Consider the following 17,797-nt stretch of genomic DNA (forward strand, 5'->3'; position numbering starts at 1 on the left):
CAGTTTTTGCAATCATAATGTGTGCATAATTAGTGCAGGTTAAGGAAAGTAATTAAAAATAAATTCATTTATTTGTTCTGATTTACAGAATATATAATGTGTCTGGGATTGTAAGTTTTTTTTGGTAGTTACAGGTCACAAAGCACAAGGAGTAAAATAAAATTTTAATGTGGAGCGATTTTAGAATTTGGTATGTTTGTCTTGTAAGCCTAGTAGCCATAAAATAAAACAAAATTGGCACACAAAAGTATATATTTATATAAAGTAGACATCACAGGCTATTTACCTAAGGTTGTTTTGACACTTTCTACGTAGCCATTTTACCGCCAACCTCTGCTAAATATTGGAGTAAAATTGTGTTTTTTGGGGGTTTTCGCACACAAACGTATAACAAAGAACTTCTCATGTGTATTTTGTAAAGTTGGTGTGTGCTATTCCTGTACAAAGTTTTATTATGTGTTCAGTTACTTCTGCTGAGTACAACGGTACCCCCATTGTATGTCTTTGGCACTATTTCGTGAAGCTACAGTGCCATATAGGAGACCTGTCCTTTTCAGTATTCACAGTAGAATTTTGAGAGACGGATTTAATGAGCCTATGCTTCCATTTGGGGTATTATAACAGTTTGACTGTTCAAAAACCCCCACAAAGGCCTACCATTTGTAAAAGTAGACACTCCACGGTATCTCATAAGGTGCATATTGTGCCTTAACATGCCCCCATTTTTTTACCATTACATGCCAAAGTATGTGGTAAAAAATAATTTTGTGCATTTTTTACATACGGATTGCATTTTTGCTGGGCATTTTGTATATTTCATATGTGCCACTAAGTTCAAACCCCCCAAATTATGCTCAGCTAAGTCTTCTGAGTAAAAGGACACCCCCATTGTATGTCTATGGCACTATTTCGTGAAGCTACAGTGCCATACAGGAGACCTGTCCTTTTCAGTATTCACAGTAGAATTTTGAGAGACGGATTTAATGAGCCTATGCTTCCATTTGGGGTATTATAACAGTTTGACTGTTCAAAACCCCCCACAAAGTCCTACCATTTGTAAAAGTAGACACTCCAGGGTATCTCATAAGGTGCATATTGTGCCTTAACATGCCCCCATTTTTTTACCATTACATGCCAAAGTATGTGGTAAAAAATAATTTTGTGCATTTTTTACATACGGATTGCATTTTTGCTGGGCATTTTGTATATTTCATATGTGCCACTAAGTTCAAACCCCCCAAATTATGCTCAGCTAAGTCTTCTGAGTAAAAGGACACCCCCATTGTATGTCTATGGCACTATTTCGTGAAGCTACAGTGCCATACAGGAGACCTGTCCTTTTCAGTATTCACAGTCGAATTTTGAGAGACGGATTTAATGAGCCTATGCTTCCATTTGGGGTATTATAACAGTTTGAATGTTCAAAAAAAAACCACAAAGGCCTACCATTTGTAAAAGTAGACACTCCAGGGTATATCATAAGGTGCATATTGTGCCTTAGCATGCCCCCATTTTTTCACCAATATATGCCAAAGTATGTGGTAAAAAATAATTTTGTGCATTTTTTGACATACGGATTGCATTTTTTCTGGGCATTTTGTATATTTCATATGTGCCACTAAGTTCAAAACCTCCAAATTATGCTCAGCTAAGTCTTCTGAGTAAAAAGACATCCCCAATGAATGTCTTTGGCACTATTTTGTGAAGCTACAGTGGCATATTGGAGACCAAGCCATATCAGTTTTTACAGAACTTTGAATTTTGACGCTGGGCCTATGTGCAATTTCCAAGCATCTTCGTAAGTTTTGAATTCAAACTACCCCACAAAGGCCTACCATTTCTTAAAGTAGACACCCCAGGGTATTTCAAAAGGCATATTTTGAACCTTAGCGTGGGATAATTTTTCCGCTAGCTTGTACCAGGTGTAGTGGTAATGAGCGTTTTTTCTGCCTTTTTGACACACAAAGTGAGTTTGCACAGTATATTTTGCAAACCTTATGTGTGCTACGACTGTATAATACTTCATATGTTGCTCAGCTATGTCAGCTGAGTATAAAAATACCCCCGTATGTACCTTTGCCAGGTATATGTGGACATCGGAGGGGCACATTTGGGACACAGCCATTCCATTTTTTTTCAAACTTTAAATTTTTACGCTGTGCCCATGTCCCATTTTAGAGTATTTTACCAGGCTATATAATCCAAATACCCCATAAAGCCATACCATTTCTTAAAGAAGACATCCCAGGGTATTTCAAAAGGCATATTTTGAACCTTAGTGTGGGATCATTTTTCCGCTAGCTTGTACCAGGTGTAGTGGTAATAAGCGTTTTTTCTGCCTTTTTGACACACAAAGTGAGTTTGCACAGTATATTTTGCAAACCTTATGTGTACCACCACTCTATAATACTTTATATGTTGCTCAGCTATGTCGGCTGAGTACAAAAATACCCCCGTATGTACCTTTGCCAGGTATATGTGGACATCGGAGGGGCACATTTGGGACACAGCCATTCCATTTTTTTTCAAACTTTAAATTTTTACGCTGTGCCCATGTCCCATTTTAGAGTATTTTACCAGGCTATATAATCCAAATACCCCATAAAGCCATACCATTTCTTAAAGAAGACATCCCAGGGTATTTCAAAAGGCATATTTTGAACCTTAGTGTGGGATCATTTTTCCGCTAGCTTGTACCAGGTGTAGTGGTAATAAGCGTTTTTTCTGCCTTTTTGACACACAAAGTGAGTTTGCACAGTATATTTTGCAAACCTTATGTGTACCACCACTCTATAATACTTTATATGTTGCTCAGCTATGTCGGCTGAGTACAAAAATACCCCCGTATGTACCTTTGCCAGGTATATGTGGACATCGGAGGGGCACATTTGGGACACAGCCATTCCATTTTTTTTCAAACTTTAAATTTTTACGCTGTGCCCATGTCCCATTTTAGAGTATTTTACCAGGCTATATAATCCAAATACCCCATAAAGCCATACCATTTCTTAAAGAAGACATCCCAGGGTATTTCAAAAGGCATATTTTGAACCTTAGTGTGGGATCATTTTTCCGCTAGCTTGTACCAGGTGTAGTGGTAATAAGCGTTTTTTCTGCCTTTTTGACACACAAAGTGAGTTTGCACAGTATATTTTGCAAACCTTATGTGTACCACCACTCTATAATACTTTATATGTTGCTCAGCTATGTCGGCTGAGTACAAAAATACCCCCGTATGTACCTTTGCCAGGTATATGTGGACATCGGAGGGGCACATTTGGGACACAGCCATTCCATTATTTTTCAAACTTTAAATTTTTACGCTGTGCCCATGTCCCATTTTAGAGTATTTTACCAGGCTATATAATCCAAATACCCCATAAAGCCATACCATTTCTTAAAGAAGACATCCCAGGGTATTTCAAAAGGCATATTTTGAACCTTAGCGTGGGATCATTTTTCCGCTAGCTTGTACCAGGTGTAGTGGTAATGAGCATTATTAAATTAATTTTTTAACTTTTTCAAACTTTTTAACTTTTTAAAACTATTTTTTCAACTTTTGTTTTGCTTATTCATTTTTTTAAAGTTTCCTAAACTTTCGTAAAACTTTTTTTTACAGATTTAACATTTTTCTAAGCTTTTTCTTTTACCGTTAACCCCTAACTAGCAGTAAGCAGCACTAACAGTAAATTCCCCATTTTCCCATAACTCCCACCCACCCCAGCTAGCAAAATATTTAATTATACAATATTTAAATTAGTTAATTAAATTAATTTAACCCCTGAGGGTTAAAAAATAAATAAAAGTTAATCGTCAGGGGTTAAAAAAAAATTAGATCACAGTATAATACTGTGATCTGTATTTTGATCACTGTAGGTAGTGATAGACTGGCAGGGAAGGGGTTAATTTTTATTTGGACTGGGTAAAGGGTTTATTTTTTTTTTATTTTTTTACTTAAACGTTATTAAAACTTTTTTTAACTTAATTTTTTAACTTTTTAAAGCTTATTTTAAAACTTTTTTTAACGTTAACCCCTAGTTAGCCTAACACTAAATCCCCCAATTCCCCACTAACTTCCACCCTCCCCAGCTAGCTAAATTTATAATTTTAAAATATTTAAATTAATTAATAAAATAAATTTAACCCCTGAGGGTTAAAAAAAAAAGAATTAACCCTCAGGGGTTAAAAAAAAAATCAGATCATATTAAAATGTAATCCCTGCCAATTGATCACTGTAGTCAGTGATCAATTGGCAGGGAAGGGGTTAATTTTTTATTAAAATGGTAAAGGGGGGGTAAAGGGGGGTGGGATTTTAAATAAACTTTATTTTTTGAACACCAGGGGGCAGGATCAGCACTGATCCGTCTCCCTGCACTTCACACTGAACCCGGAAGTGCAGGGAGGCGGAAGGTAAGTATACAGAGCACATGTGCCCGCTCTGGCATGCTGTCAGAGCGGGCACATGTACTGGGACAGCCCGATCCGGTGCTCCCGGTCTGCCTCTAATGCAGAGGCAGACCGGAGCACCATTAACCCCACGATCGCCGCGATTGCGGCGATCTGGGGTTAATTTTACCGCGTGACGGACGAGGTCCGTCATCCGTCGTTAAGGGTATCCCCTGGATGACGGACCTCGTCCGTCACCCGTCGTGAAGGGGTTAACGTGAACAATGTTTTGAATTAAATGCTCATCTTGTTTACCTTTTTGTACAAAATATGATGGCACTATATATATATATATAATTTTATCACATGACAGGAGGCTTCGTATTTTGCATAACTTTCTTTACTTTATGCCTCCAGCAGCACAAGTCAATCAGAAAACTTTAAACCAATCAGTAACAGGCATCACATCCATATATAAAGCCCTGACAGTCACATGATTTCCTCTTTCTTTGCTGCTTCCAGCCAAGGCACAGGTCAGAGTATTAAGCTCTCAACTGTTTTCTATATATAATGCAAATTTATCTTATGGTCCCTTTAAATTGTTTTGGCATTGTACCTTTTTACTTTCCCCCTGTCTGGGGCCTCCCTTTTTCATCTGCCTCCTCTATTTCCCTCTGCTAGATCCATCCTTCTCCCTGGACTGCTAGGTGGTTTGTTTCCCACAGTTTTTTCCCCTGCTGGGATCTGTTGCTGTCTGTCTGCTTGCCTGTTTGTCCCTCGCGATTCGCGGCATTTTACCGCGATCGCGCGGGACCACCAGGCTTCTCTAAGAGTTCCAGGGTACCGAGGGGTGGGTAGGGGGGCGCGAGGGGGTGCCGACCGAGACCGTCGGACCGCAATCGCGGGCCGCGGTCGCGGACTGCGCGGCGAATTTGCGCGCGAACGGCGGCCATCTTGGATCTCGCGATACCGCGAGATCCTCGGCGGCCATATTAGTTTCGCCAGTTCGTGATTCCCACGAACTGGCACAGAGTTCCTGCTTCTATAAATGTTTATATTTAGGTTTTATGTGCCATTAAAGTATTACATGAATAATTGGTCCTTCCCACAGGACACCTAACCTAGCTTTAAGGTAAAGTGTTTATATTCTTGATACAGTCGGAAATGAAAAGTTTTTGCCACATAATATAATGTGTTAACTACACACACTCCTAATCCCTGCAACTCAGTGTTAAAGGGCCACTGCAGATTACTTACCAGTAGGATGGTATTACACCAAACCAGGAGCAACTCCCATCAGGCTAAGCACACTTCTCACTGTAGTTAACCCCTGCAACTCTGTGCTAAAGGGCCACTGCAGATTACTTACCATTAGGATGGTATTACACCAACCAGGAGCAACTCCCATCAGGCTAAGCACACTCCCACTGTAGTTAACCCTTACAACTCTGTGCTAAAGGGCCACTGCAGATTACTTACCATTAGGATGGTATTGCACCAAACCAGGAACAACTCCCATCAGGCTAAGCACACTTCTCACTGCAGTTAACCCCTGCAACTCTGTGCTAAAGGACCACTGCAGGTATCTTACCATTGGGATTGTATTACACCAAACCAGGAACAACTCCCATCAGGTTCAGGCTGCACTGCCCAATTAGATGAACACTCACAGGAGGCAATGATGATTGTTACAAAGCACTGTAGTACTACCCAGAAATCATTACAAACAAACAAACAACAACAACAAAATCTGGCATTATCCGGAGTGACAATTTGGTCTTACTAAGGGTGACCACCATGCCCAATCAAGGGCTTATAACGAAGTACGCACAATCCACAATGGCAAAAATTTCCACAAAATTATACACAAGGGTGAAAGCGTACTGAGGTCTTCGATACCTCCCATTACCGGGCTTACGTCCCGACCATTACCGGGCTCCGTCCCGACCATTACCGGGCTCCGTCCCGACCATTACCGGGCTCCGTCCCGACCATTACCGGGCTCCGTCCCAACATTAAAGACCGTTCACCCCGGTCGATAAGAGGGTGACCCCTCTTCAGACCACTAGTCAAACTCCTAGTGGTACTGATTACATGGTACCTGGGTGCCCCCCAGTTGTACGTGGAAGCCACTGTGTAGATACATACGCACTGACGTATACTCTGTCTCCCCACAGACGGGAAAAAATCATACTACCATTGTGTCAGACACTCCACAAGATCCTCGTCAGGGGATGAGGATCCATTATCTCCACCGTCCTTAGAAATCATAAACAAATGGAGGGCAGAGGACTCGCTCTCAGAGGAGGAGGTCTGGCAAGACATACCTCAGGAAGTCAGAGAACCCAGCCAAGACCCGGAATGGCTAAGGACATATAGATATTGGGGTCTAATCCCCACGCCCTAGGACGGGCTGATAACCACGGAGTACGATCTGTCACTGTATGCCAGACCGGAACACAATGGATACATGTATGTCGACAGCACCATGAAGGAGAGCTCACGGTGCTGCCAAAACTCCACAGTACTATACCCAATAAGGGTGACCCCTTGGGTAATTTGGAGACTACCGTACATCCCCATACGGGCTTACGTCCTGACATTTCTGACCGTTCAGCCCGGGCTTATTGAGGGCGACCCCCTCCTCAGACCACTCCAGAAAATCTCTAAGTGGTACTGATGGAAACAGTTCTGGGTGAACCCCAGCTGTATGTGGAGACCCACTAGTGGCAATAAGTATATTACCGTACCTGACACCTGTCTCGGTACCCCACAGACCGGAAGAGGGTCCCAACAGGCCATAAGGGACATACATACAGGGGTGACCCCCTAAGCTGGGTGACCCCAGGATAGTCTTACCCCGGTGCTAGTGGCATAGGTACGAAGGGGTGATCCCCGCGCCCTTGTCTAGGGTTTTTTCTACCTTCAGAGTATGCTCTGGCATTGCATGCACAGACCAGGACTCACTACAGGCATGTGTTCCGACGCCTCTATGTGTCAATTGGAGGACCCGTACACCCTTCCCTTAACCGAGAAGGAGAACTCACTATACTGCCAAACTCTACAACTCTAGGACATATAAGGATGAACCATTAGATTATACATAGGGAGACTTTCACGTCTCCCATACCAGGGTACGTCCCGGTCCTACGGAGGGTGTCCTCATTCTCAGACCACTACCCAGATCCTACGGAAGTGGTACCGATTCATCGAAATGCTGGGTGACCCCGGTTATACACAGAGACACACTGAGTGGCAATAAGCATACTGTTGTACGATCCTGACTCCACAGACCGAAAGGGAGTGAACCAACAGGTCGGATTTCCCTCAATTCACAGACCAATTTCCAGGTGAGGATTAAGCTGCCAGGGCAGCTCCAGGGGAAGAAGCCCTCTCCAAGAGGCTGGCTAACAAGTCGGGCACCTTACCACCTAAGCACCATGGGAAGGACCCAACGCGACTTCCCCAAAGGGGAAAGAGAACACTCGACTTAGCGGAACCGTCTCTCAGAACGTCCTGCTCATTGAACATCTCAGACCCTTCATCAGGGGACGAGGACTCCATTCTCTCCTTTCTCTGGAGATCATAAGAGAATGGAGAGTCTCCATCGGAAGAGGAAAAGTGACAGAACCCACTGGAAAACTCGCGTACCACCAGACACCCAGGATCATCCAAAAGGGGTTTGCCGAAGCACCGGGCACACCTTGCAAACCTCCGGCTTCGGGGAAAAGAAGTACGAAACAAGCTCAGGATGGAATGCCCACGTCATCTAGGAACGAACAAGATAGTCCTCAACAGGGAGCTCGGTGTCACTACAGGGATATCTATGCCCCGATCAGACCGAGGTCCACGTAAAGTAGTAAAGAAGAAGACAGGAGACTCTCACCGTCATCAACATAGACCAACCCAATGGTTTTGGGACGTACCGACATCTCAAGAAGGAAGGTATACATCTATTAGGAGACCTACTCCTCGAAAAGGTTTTTGCAAGGTTAGATTTGAAAGGACGCTTACCTATTGGCACACATAGTACCTCAAGAAGTTTTGGAAGCTGGTCAGGACACATTGAAGAGCAAAGGGTATCCGCTGTAACTTACTGACCCTTTGCAAGCCCAATTCCTAACTGCGTAGACAAACGAGATTTATTGTCACAGTTCCTGGAATTGTTGGGATTCATAGTGAACAGAGCGGAGTCGGTTCGATTCCAGTCCTGAGTAACTACGTACCTCTACTTCGGAATAGATTCCACATTGGACGGATTGCACCTTCCCCACATCAACGATAGCGACTTTCGTAAGGAAATTCGACGGATATGACGGAAAGGCTCCATAGTACCTTGACTACTTCCCAGGACCACTCCACTGACGGGCCAGACATCGGCTGAAAGCTCACTGCCTGAGATCCGGGCACACCTACGAAATTGGGATCAGAATGGCAAGGACTTCGATAATACTCGTTACAGAGGTAAAGGAGCTAAGCGTGACTTCTGGAATGATTGTTTTAGTTGGGATCATCCTCTGCTTCTTCAGTTTTAACTTGCCTTCGGGCAGATCAAAGGGAGAACATCATCGATTGTTAACGCAGGAGCGGCTAGAGTTGGTGGATTGGTGTCTTCCAAGGGAGACTGGTATGTCAAGGGACTATCGCAACCAACTAGAGTCATGGGACTCATGGACAACAGGTATTCCCCGAAATAATTTATCCACACTTGGAAGTCACTGGGGTATGGAAAGGGACTACGATTTTTTATTACCCCTATCTACCTCGATGTTGAATCTTGCTCATAATTTTTCACGACGGGCCGATCGGAACGATCCGACCGCTCCATTAACGGGATACTTTCCGTTATTTCTACAGCGCATAGTACGATTCACGACACTCCGGTCGATCAAGAACCTTTGATAGGCCGTTTTTACGCGGGGTAACGTACGGTCCCGAACCATGAGTTAAAGTATCACGGTTGTGAGACTTTGATTGGGGTTTTTTCGGAACTAGTCAGATAACACGATCCTATCCCTCCGTCAGTCATATCACGTTAGATTTTTTTCGTCGGTTATCAGATATTCTGGAGTTCGACGTATATGATTTTTCGGTATCACCAGAAGGAAGGACCTCTACGTGTCTCGTAGAACTAAATCCTTTCCGCGTCCGTGTTTTACCCTGTTCCCGGCGGTTTTCCCAGTCTTTGTACAGTTATAGCGGTGTTTGGTTAGATGGAGATCCCGACAACACTTAGATTGACACATTAAGGAATCGGCGGGGTTATAACAGCCATACAAGCCAGTTCCCATGAACACTCCATCTAGATGGGTTCACGGGTTGTTATCGTTAACGGGGGAGGAGACGTGCTTTAGGTACTCATTCGGTACGAGGCACGGCTGCTTCTCAGGCCTTCACGAGGGGCCTCTATATTTTTTACAGGCGGCGAATTGGACACGGCGAGACATCTTCCGTATATTTATTTTCGTCAACCACACACGCATCCTTTCGATCATACCACAGCTTTAAAAATGCAAAATACGAAGCCTCCTGTCATGTGATAAAATTGTAGATTATGCTAACGTAGTGTACCTATAATCTTAATTTTAATAATGACAGGAGGCGAGTATTTTCCCTCCCTGTTTCCCTCCCTATACTCTGGGAAATTCTAATTTTCTGGTTTTCATTCTCAGTCTAATTATAAGATTTTGGATATTTCAGTATATTTATGGGATGCTTATTTGGTTGACGGGTGTTACAGCCGTGGCGATTATTTAAGTATACTATGGTTGTTTAATGTTGCAATTTGTTAACGTAATATAAATATAGATGCATATAGTACTGGTTTTTATGTGGACATCAGTTGGGTTCCATCACCTTTCACGTATTTCTGTTCTTTTCAGAGTAACCATCATAAAGATAAAAATCAAGATAAAGCTGGAAGGTTTTTCAAGTCATGTTCCAAATTATGTTCTACACGTTACTCAAGACTGTTATTCGAATTCCCTGACGCTATAATGGACTGTTTTCGCATCAAAGAAAGAGGAAATCATGTGACTGTCAGGGCTTTATATATGGATGTGATGCCTGTTACTGATTGGTTTAAAGTTTTCTGATTGACTTGTGCTGCTGGAGGCATAAAGTAAAGAAAGTTATGCAAAATACTCGCCTCCTGTCATTATTAAAATTAAGATTATAGGTACACTACGTTAGCATAATCTACAATTGCAATTGTTTGTTTGTGACAAAAATTGAAAGAGAGACACTTTCTCAAGATACAGAGGAGTTTATTCACTAACACCAGAGTGAAGTAATTTGAAACTGAATTGCACAATATTGCCAAAACAGCTGACTTAGGCTGATTAATTTAGCCTACATTTGAAATTTGTTTTTCAGTTTACTACAATCCATTGTTTAGTAAATTAACCCTTAAAGTGACACTCTACTGCCCAAATACAAAATAAATAAAAATTACCATTTAGTAAAAATACACCAAAGAAAACTTGCATGCATTTAATTATGCATTTTTTCATTGGGGTTATATCTAAAAACAGCTTGCAAAACCTGAAGATCTATTGTCTGATGCCTTTGCAAACCCTCCCCTTCTAACCCCACCCAGACTTTCTGTAACTGTCCAATCACAGAGTTCCCAATGCAGATCAATGAGAAGTGTTTGCAGGGCAGGTGCTCTGGGCAATTGCTGCCTCATAGGTTTATATCCACAGAGCTAAACAAACCAGGAAGTAACTGGACAGATTATCTGATAAGCAGCCAGGGAGCTGTAACAAGGTTAATTTATAAATGTGACAATTTCAACTAAAATCAAAACTTTTTGTAAAATAAAAGCAACAGGACAAACAATTCACACATAAAGGTTTTCAGCAAGATAAACCGCTTTAAGGATCTGGTGTGTCACTTAAATTTCTATTCACTTGATCAACTAATTCTCATACATTGTTTTTAAAAGAGAGACGGTATATATGCTCACTCACTCATTCATTCGTCCAGGAAGAATTACTGAACATGTGTAATATCGCACACATGTGAAGGTTCTCCCAGTAGGAAAGATTGAACTACAGTCATAAGCTGATAGATCTCAGTCACATTCTGGTTGAAGTTGGGTGCAGAGGAGTTGGGTGAAGTTTTTTTTGTGTTTTTTTTATTCGCTATTTTGAAATACACCTATGTAATGTGCTAAAATGATTTCAAAACACCTCTTTAGTATCCCTCTAATGAGTTACTCACATACTAAGCATCATTGCTTACCAACAAAACATATGTCCATTTTGACCTGTAGAATATTTGAGATGTAATGGATTGAACATGTGGAGAATTTATCATTATTGTACTGATTTCCATCCATAGCATATGGGAACATCAAAAAATTCCCATTATCATTATTATTGCTGATAAAATTTGCACAATTTGGACTTTCGTCATGCTAAAAAGAAGAACAAAATGCAGGTGAATATTCTAATATAAATTACATATAAAGATAATCATTTAAAAACATAAAATGTAAACCAATTAAAAAGCAGATCTCTCCCGTAGAGATGATCTTAATAAAAACATACCTAACCCTCTTTATATATATATATATATCAATGTATTTTTTTGAAATTTTAATATTTTGAATATTTTAAAAAACTCTACCTAAAAATATTAAATCATTTGAAAAGTTTATTCAAAGTCATTAAATCGAGGCCATAATTATGTTTAATGGAAGCACTGCTTCAGGAAATATTATTGTCACTGCCAAAGTGATGGCACTCCACTTTCCTGTATAGAAGTGAAGAGTAAAAACAGCTCGCCATCAGGTTCAAATGGACTGAAGTAGTTGTAATCCGGTTTGGCCTTAGAATCATGGGCTTTCTCTGATCCTTTTTGGTGGCTTCTACACCACCATCAACTCAAGGGGTAGATTGTTATATCAAAGCATTTAACTGGTCCTTGGTTAGTATTTCCCTCCACCTCACCAAACTATAGAGGGATTCCTTTATATATTTCACTTTTTGGGGGGCTGGAGAGCGGAGTAAGAAATATCATCATCTTCTCCCTTAATTACTAGGGAATCATAAAGATTTCCATTATTATTTAATGCAGGGGTTCTCAACCCAGTCCTCAGAACCCCCTACCAGTCCAGGATTTGGGGATTACCTGGGTGTGTCTAGGGTGTTTAGAAAAAGGGAAAAAAAAAACACCTTAGACTCTAAGGTGTTTTTTTTTTCTTTTTCTAAACACCTTAGACACACCCAGGTAATCCCTAAACTCTGGACTGGTAGGGGGTCCTTGAGGACAAGGTTGATAACCCCTGATTTAATGGGAACTTTTTGCTGCCGAATGAAATGCATTATTTTGTATATAGGCAGGTCAGAAAGTTTTTGCAGTCAAATGCCCTATAGGTATTGGAAGTCATTTCCCATTGATGCTGTTTCAATACACACTTTCTGCAAATGTCCTAACAGAGAAGGAGAGTTTCATAGCTATGTAAAATGGAAAATCTAACTGCTTAGCATGTGTCTTAAAACCTTGTCTTACAACTGTACAAATAAATAAACCCCTAGGATGGTTAGTTTTCCTACCGTAGAATTTAGTTTTCTAGTGGATATTTTACATGTTTACACTCACCGGAGATCCCAGGCTGTGGCCAAACTCATGAGCCAGTGTAATGTGAATAAGTCTAGCAGGTAAATACTGGCCATACTTTTGGATTGTTACTATCCCAGTATTCAAGGTTACATCCGTGTCAGGGACTTTATCATACTTCGCAAATTTGGAACATATACCAAATTCGTTACCTTAAACAAAAGAAATGGTAAAGTTTGCCTGTTATGATTACTGGTTCAATGTTGATCTGTCACAATAAATTGGTCATAATGTCTGTTTGCTGACATTAAATTTACTGTAACAGAAGTTTTGTAAATTGAAAAATATAATCTAAAGGAATGTGATATAAGATAAAAAAAATGTATATAAATAAAATATGCAATTTGGAGTTTCAAATAAAAAAATCTTATTTACAGCACTAAATCAATTACCCATATCTATTGGAGCACATGTATTATTAAATATTAATGAATAATAAAAAGGTTGTGTAGACCATGAGATGAGTACATGGCTCTTCTTGTTCACTTGAACCATGATTGTGCCTTTTAATATTCTAAATTGGTGCCCTCTCAGCTATCCACTTGTTCTTCTCACCATCCGCTGGTTTGTGAGTTGGGAATGAATAATAAAAGCATGTACGCTCATTATCCCACAACATTAAACCTTACATCACACCATCACACATGTAATCAGAGGTATGGGGATATCTGAACAGATCGATATAGGCAGTCCTCTAGATCCAAATATCGAAACTATGGGACCAATTTCTTGGAATATTAACCCTACAATCTGTACCTGATCTAAGGGTTCATATTAGAGGCAACACTGCTGAGACTTTCCAGGTGACCCCTTTTTATTTCATAATTGGTTTTATTTAAATTTATGCTCAGTAGTTGCAAATTCACGACTATTCAGTGCTCACACTTTATATGGATTTCTGACCTTTGTAGGGCCATTTTTAACCTTTGATGTTGCTCGTGTAAATCATGTCATTCACAATCTTAAGTACCTCATTTACAACTGCAGTAATGCTCTTGTATTTATATTTACAAATTTTACCTGAGTTTCCATTCCAAGCAAGTCCAAGTACCCCATTGTAATCTCTATTTGTTAACATATATGAGAGGCAGTAACTGTTCCAGTTAGATTGTGAATGTAACATTAGAAGTTTTTCTGGTCCAATATAGGCTGAATTCATAGGACTAGATGGATCTTTCTCTTGTATTACCTGTCAGATGCAATTAGATTAAATTAAAGCAACAACTATTTTATTCAGTGAAATTCCAACAGTCAACGTGAGTATTTCATAAAGATGTTATGTTTATTAAACGCATTTTTGGGGGGGAGGAGGTTGTCAGCAATGCCACTTTATTATATTTAACAAGCAAAGTGCAGATTTTATAACTGTGATTGACAGACAGCCAAGACAGAGGCACTCAGTTGCAGAATAGTATTAAAGTTAATTTATCAGAACATAAAAACTCATATTTGGGAAGTTTCAGTTCCCCTTATTACTATATAAATTAAGGTCAAGCCTATACAAAAACAATGTACATGCTAACTGGTTGGTCACAGGGCCGGCCTTAGGCAAATAGGCGCCCTGTGCGAAAAGTCTTCATGGCGCCCCCCCACCACCCACCAAGTTGCCTGAATACAGTAACACACACAGGCACCAGGGACGTGTATATCGTAAGGCAAACAAGGCATCTGCCTTAGGTGGCACTTTGCAGGGGGTGGCAAAAAAAGCCGCCCCCAAACCCCCAGGCAGATCCCTTGCTTGCCTCACGTCCTGGGGTGCTCAAGAGATGGACGGCTGGCCATGTTTGAGCGCCCCCCCCCCCCCCCCACCGAGGCTGGCAGCGGGCAGCGAAGGAGCATACTCACCTGAGCTCTTCCTGCTCAGCTCCCTCTGCGCCGCTTAATGAAGCTGGGAGCCGGAATATGACGTCAGTCCGGCTCCCGGCATCACTAAGAGCCGCCTACTCAGTCTGTGCGCCCCCTGCCTGCCCGCCCAGCAGCCACACTGGACTGCAGGCAAGAAATCCACTCCAGCTCTCCCATGGAGGCTGGGTGGATTTAAAATAAAATTACAAAAATACTAGTTTGTGAGTGTTAGTGGAAATGTCTGTGTGTATGTCTAAGTGAATGTGTGTGTGTGTGTGTGTGTCTGTCTGTCTGTAGGTGTCTGTAAGTGTGTGTGTAAGTGTTTATGTGTGTGTGTATGTGTCAGTCAGTGGGGGGCGTGCGTCTTTCAGTGAGTGCATGCATCTGTCAGTGAGAGTGTGCATCTGTCAGTGTGTGTCCAAGTAATAGTGTGTGTATGTCATTGTTTGTCAGTGTATATGAGAGTGTGCGTCTGTCAGTGAGTGAGCGTCTGTCAGTCAAAGTGCGGCCTTGAAAGGAAGGGGTGGGGGGAATTTAAACTTGGTTACAGGCATGTACACACACACACACTCAGTTAAAGGCAGTCACACATACAGGCACAGGCACACACAATGGCACAGCTACAGCGACACACACAGACAGTCACACACACACACAGACAGACAGTTATACACACACACAGGCAGTCACACACAGACAGTTACAAACAGACAGACATACACAGGCAGGCAGACAGTCACACACAGGCAGTCACACACACACACACACACACACACGCAGGCAGGCAGTCACACATGCAGGCAGTCACACACAGACAGGCAGTTAGACAGACAGTCACATACACACACACAGGCAGTCACACACAGTCACACAGACAGACAGTCACACACACACACACACACACACACACACACACATAGGCAGTCACACACAGACAGACAGTCACACACAGGCAGTCAGGCAGACAGACAGTCACACACACAGTCACACAGCCACATGGGACATGTGGGGGGGGCTATAGGGACACATGGGGCTATAAGGACACATGAAGGGCTGAGAGGGGGTACAGGGACACATGGAGGGCTGGGGGGGCTATAGGGACACATGAAGGGCTGGAGGGGGTATAGGAGCATATGAAGGGCTGGGAGGGGGGGAATAGTGGGACACATAGAGGGCTGGAAAAGAGGGCTGACAGGCAAACAGTCACACTTACCTCTAGCCAGTGGATGCAGCTGGCTGATGGGGAAGCAGGGACTCCTTCCCTCTTCCTGTGCAGCAGGGGCTTCGGGAGGTATTAGCCCTGCCTCGCGATAAGCCCCGCCCCTGCAGCTCGGTAAGCCCCGCCCCCTCTGCCGCAATTTTTTTTTTTTTTTTAAATAGACCCTGACATCGTCCATGTGCAGGCTGTGTCGGCTGTCAGGGCGCCCCCTGCTCCATGGCGCCCTGTGCGGCCGCACAGCTCGCACACCCCTAAGGCCGGCCCTGGTTGGTCAAATAATTAGTAGTTCTCAATAATAGAAGGTAATTAATGTAGTTTGGTGAATCAGTGTATAAAACATGCTAGAATGAATTTAAACATGATTTGATTTTATATAACATATTTATAGAAATAGAATTGTCATAAACTCTCACAGATTATAGACAGAGGCGTGTGCAAAGGGTGTTCCCAAGCGTACCTTAATGCAGTGACAAATTGTTCTCCGTGTCACGTGTGGAGGTCTCTATGTGTACATTTTCATGAGTTTTGTTAAGCTTGATATCTCTGTATACACATTATCAGAAGAGTAAAACTCACCGATATCTTTTTAATATTTAAATCAGTATGTTTAAGTTAAAGGAATACTATGGTGTCAGAAATACAAACATGTATTCTTGACACTATAGTACCTGTGTGGCTGTTAACATCCCTGGCTGCTCTGAAAACATGATTTTACTCACTTTTTTCCCTTCGCCCCTAATTGTGATCATCTCACCCAATCCAATGCTAGTTGTTGAGCATGCAATCAAAAAACGCTAAGTTGCGTCAATCAGCATCTCCTCATATCGATGAGTTGAATCAGTTGCATCTCTATGGGAAACATTCAGCGCCTCCATGCAAAGTGTGGAGATGCTGAACATAGATGCTGCACCCTGTGCAGCACTGAGATAGGAAGCACCTCTAGTGGCCATCTGAGTGACTGCCACTGGAGGTGTCCCTAGGGAGCAATGTAAACACTGCCTTTTCTCTAATGCTGGTGATAATAGTGTCCCTTTAAGTTCAGGATGTAATTTTCTCTGGACACACACCCTAATGTTCAGTGCTACACACGCCTATGCTTTTTCAGACATGCATGGATATGAATCAACATGTCATAAGACTGTATTTAAATAAAAAATACCTTTAAAATACTTACATTTTTATGAGCTAATCCTTTAAGAATCTACAATAAAAATGCCTAGAATGTCGTAGACTGACTAATGAATAATTCATAGATTTAGAAAAGTATTTCATTAAAGTGTCATACTTACATTTAACAGTTTCACTTTAAAGTTGATGTGTTTGATGCCATTAAAGTTTACATATTCATATATTGAATTTACTGATACCAAATATGAAGAAATCTGGAGAGAAAAAAACATGAATTATTATCTTTAGAAAACATTGCAGATTAAAGAATACTCTGTATTTTATCAGGGCTCTGAGTGAGTTCAAAGCAGGAAAAACTTCCAAAATGTGTAAGTAAAACATGGAATGCATTTAAAGGAACCATAACCACTACAATGCACAGAGTAGTCTCATTGCAGTACTATTAAAAATGGAGGCTTTTAAAATGCCACCTCAACAGTAAGGTTAAGTTCGGGTTGGGTTAGTAAGAGTGTTTAAGATTAGGGTTAAGGTTATTAGTATTAGGGGGAATTTAGAATTATGAGTAGATTTAACAAGAGACTTAGGGGGCTTACT

At 41.6% G+C, this 17,797-nt stretch overlaps 1 protein-coding gene across 1 annotated transcript in view; it reads right to left on the reverse strand.

Annotated features, from left to right (window-relative positions):
* The window catches only part of LOC134612853 (disintegrin and metalloproteinase domain-containing protein 10-like), a 101,406-nt gene that overhangs the window by 25,700 nt on the left and 57,909 nt on the right, over positions 1-17,797 (reverse strand). The window contains exons 7-10 of the mRNA XM_063457302.1: positions 17,365-17,457; positions 14,032-14,200; positions 12,994-13,163; positions 11,632-11,806 (exon numbers count right to left, since the gene is read on the reverse strand). Of these exons, the coding sequence (XP_063313372.1) occupies positions 11,632-11,806; positions 12,994-13,163; positions 14,032-14,200; positions 17,365-17,457 (607 nt within the window). The remainder of the gene's footprint in view (positions 1-11,631; positions 11,807-12,993; positions 13,164-14,031; positions 14,201-17,364; positions 17,458-17,797) is intronic.

This window comes from Pelobates fuscus, chromosome 5 (genome assembly GCF_036172605.1).
Source record: "Pelobates fuscus isolate aPelFus1 chromosome 5, aPelFus1.pri, whole genome shotgun sequence".
Lineage (NCBI taxonomy): Eukaryota > Metazoa > Chordata > Amphibia > Anura > Pelobatidae > Pelobates > Pelobates fuscus.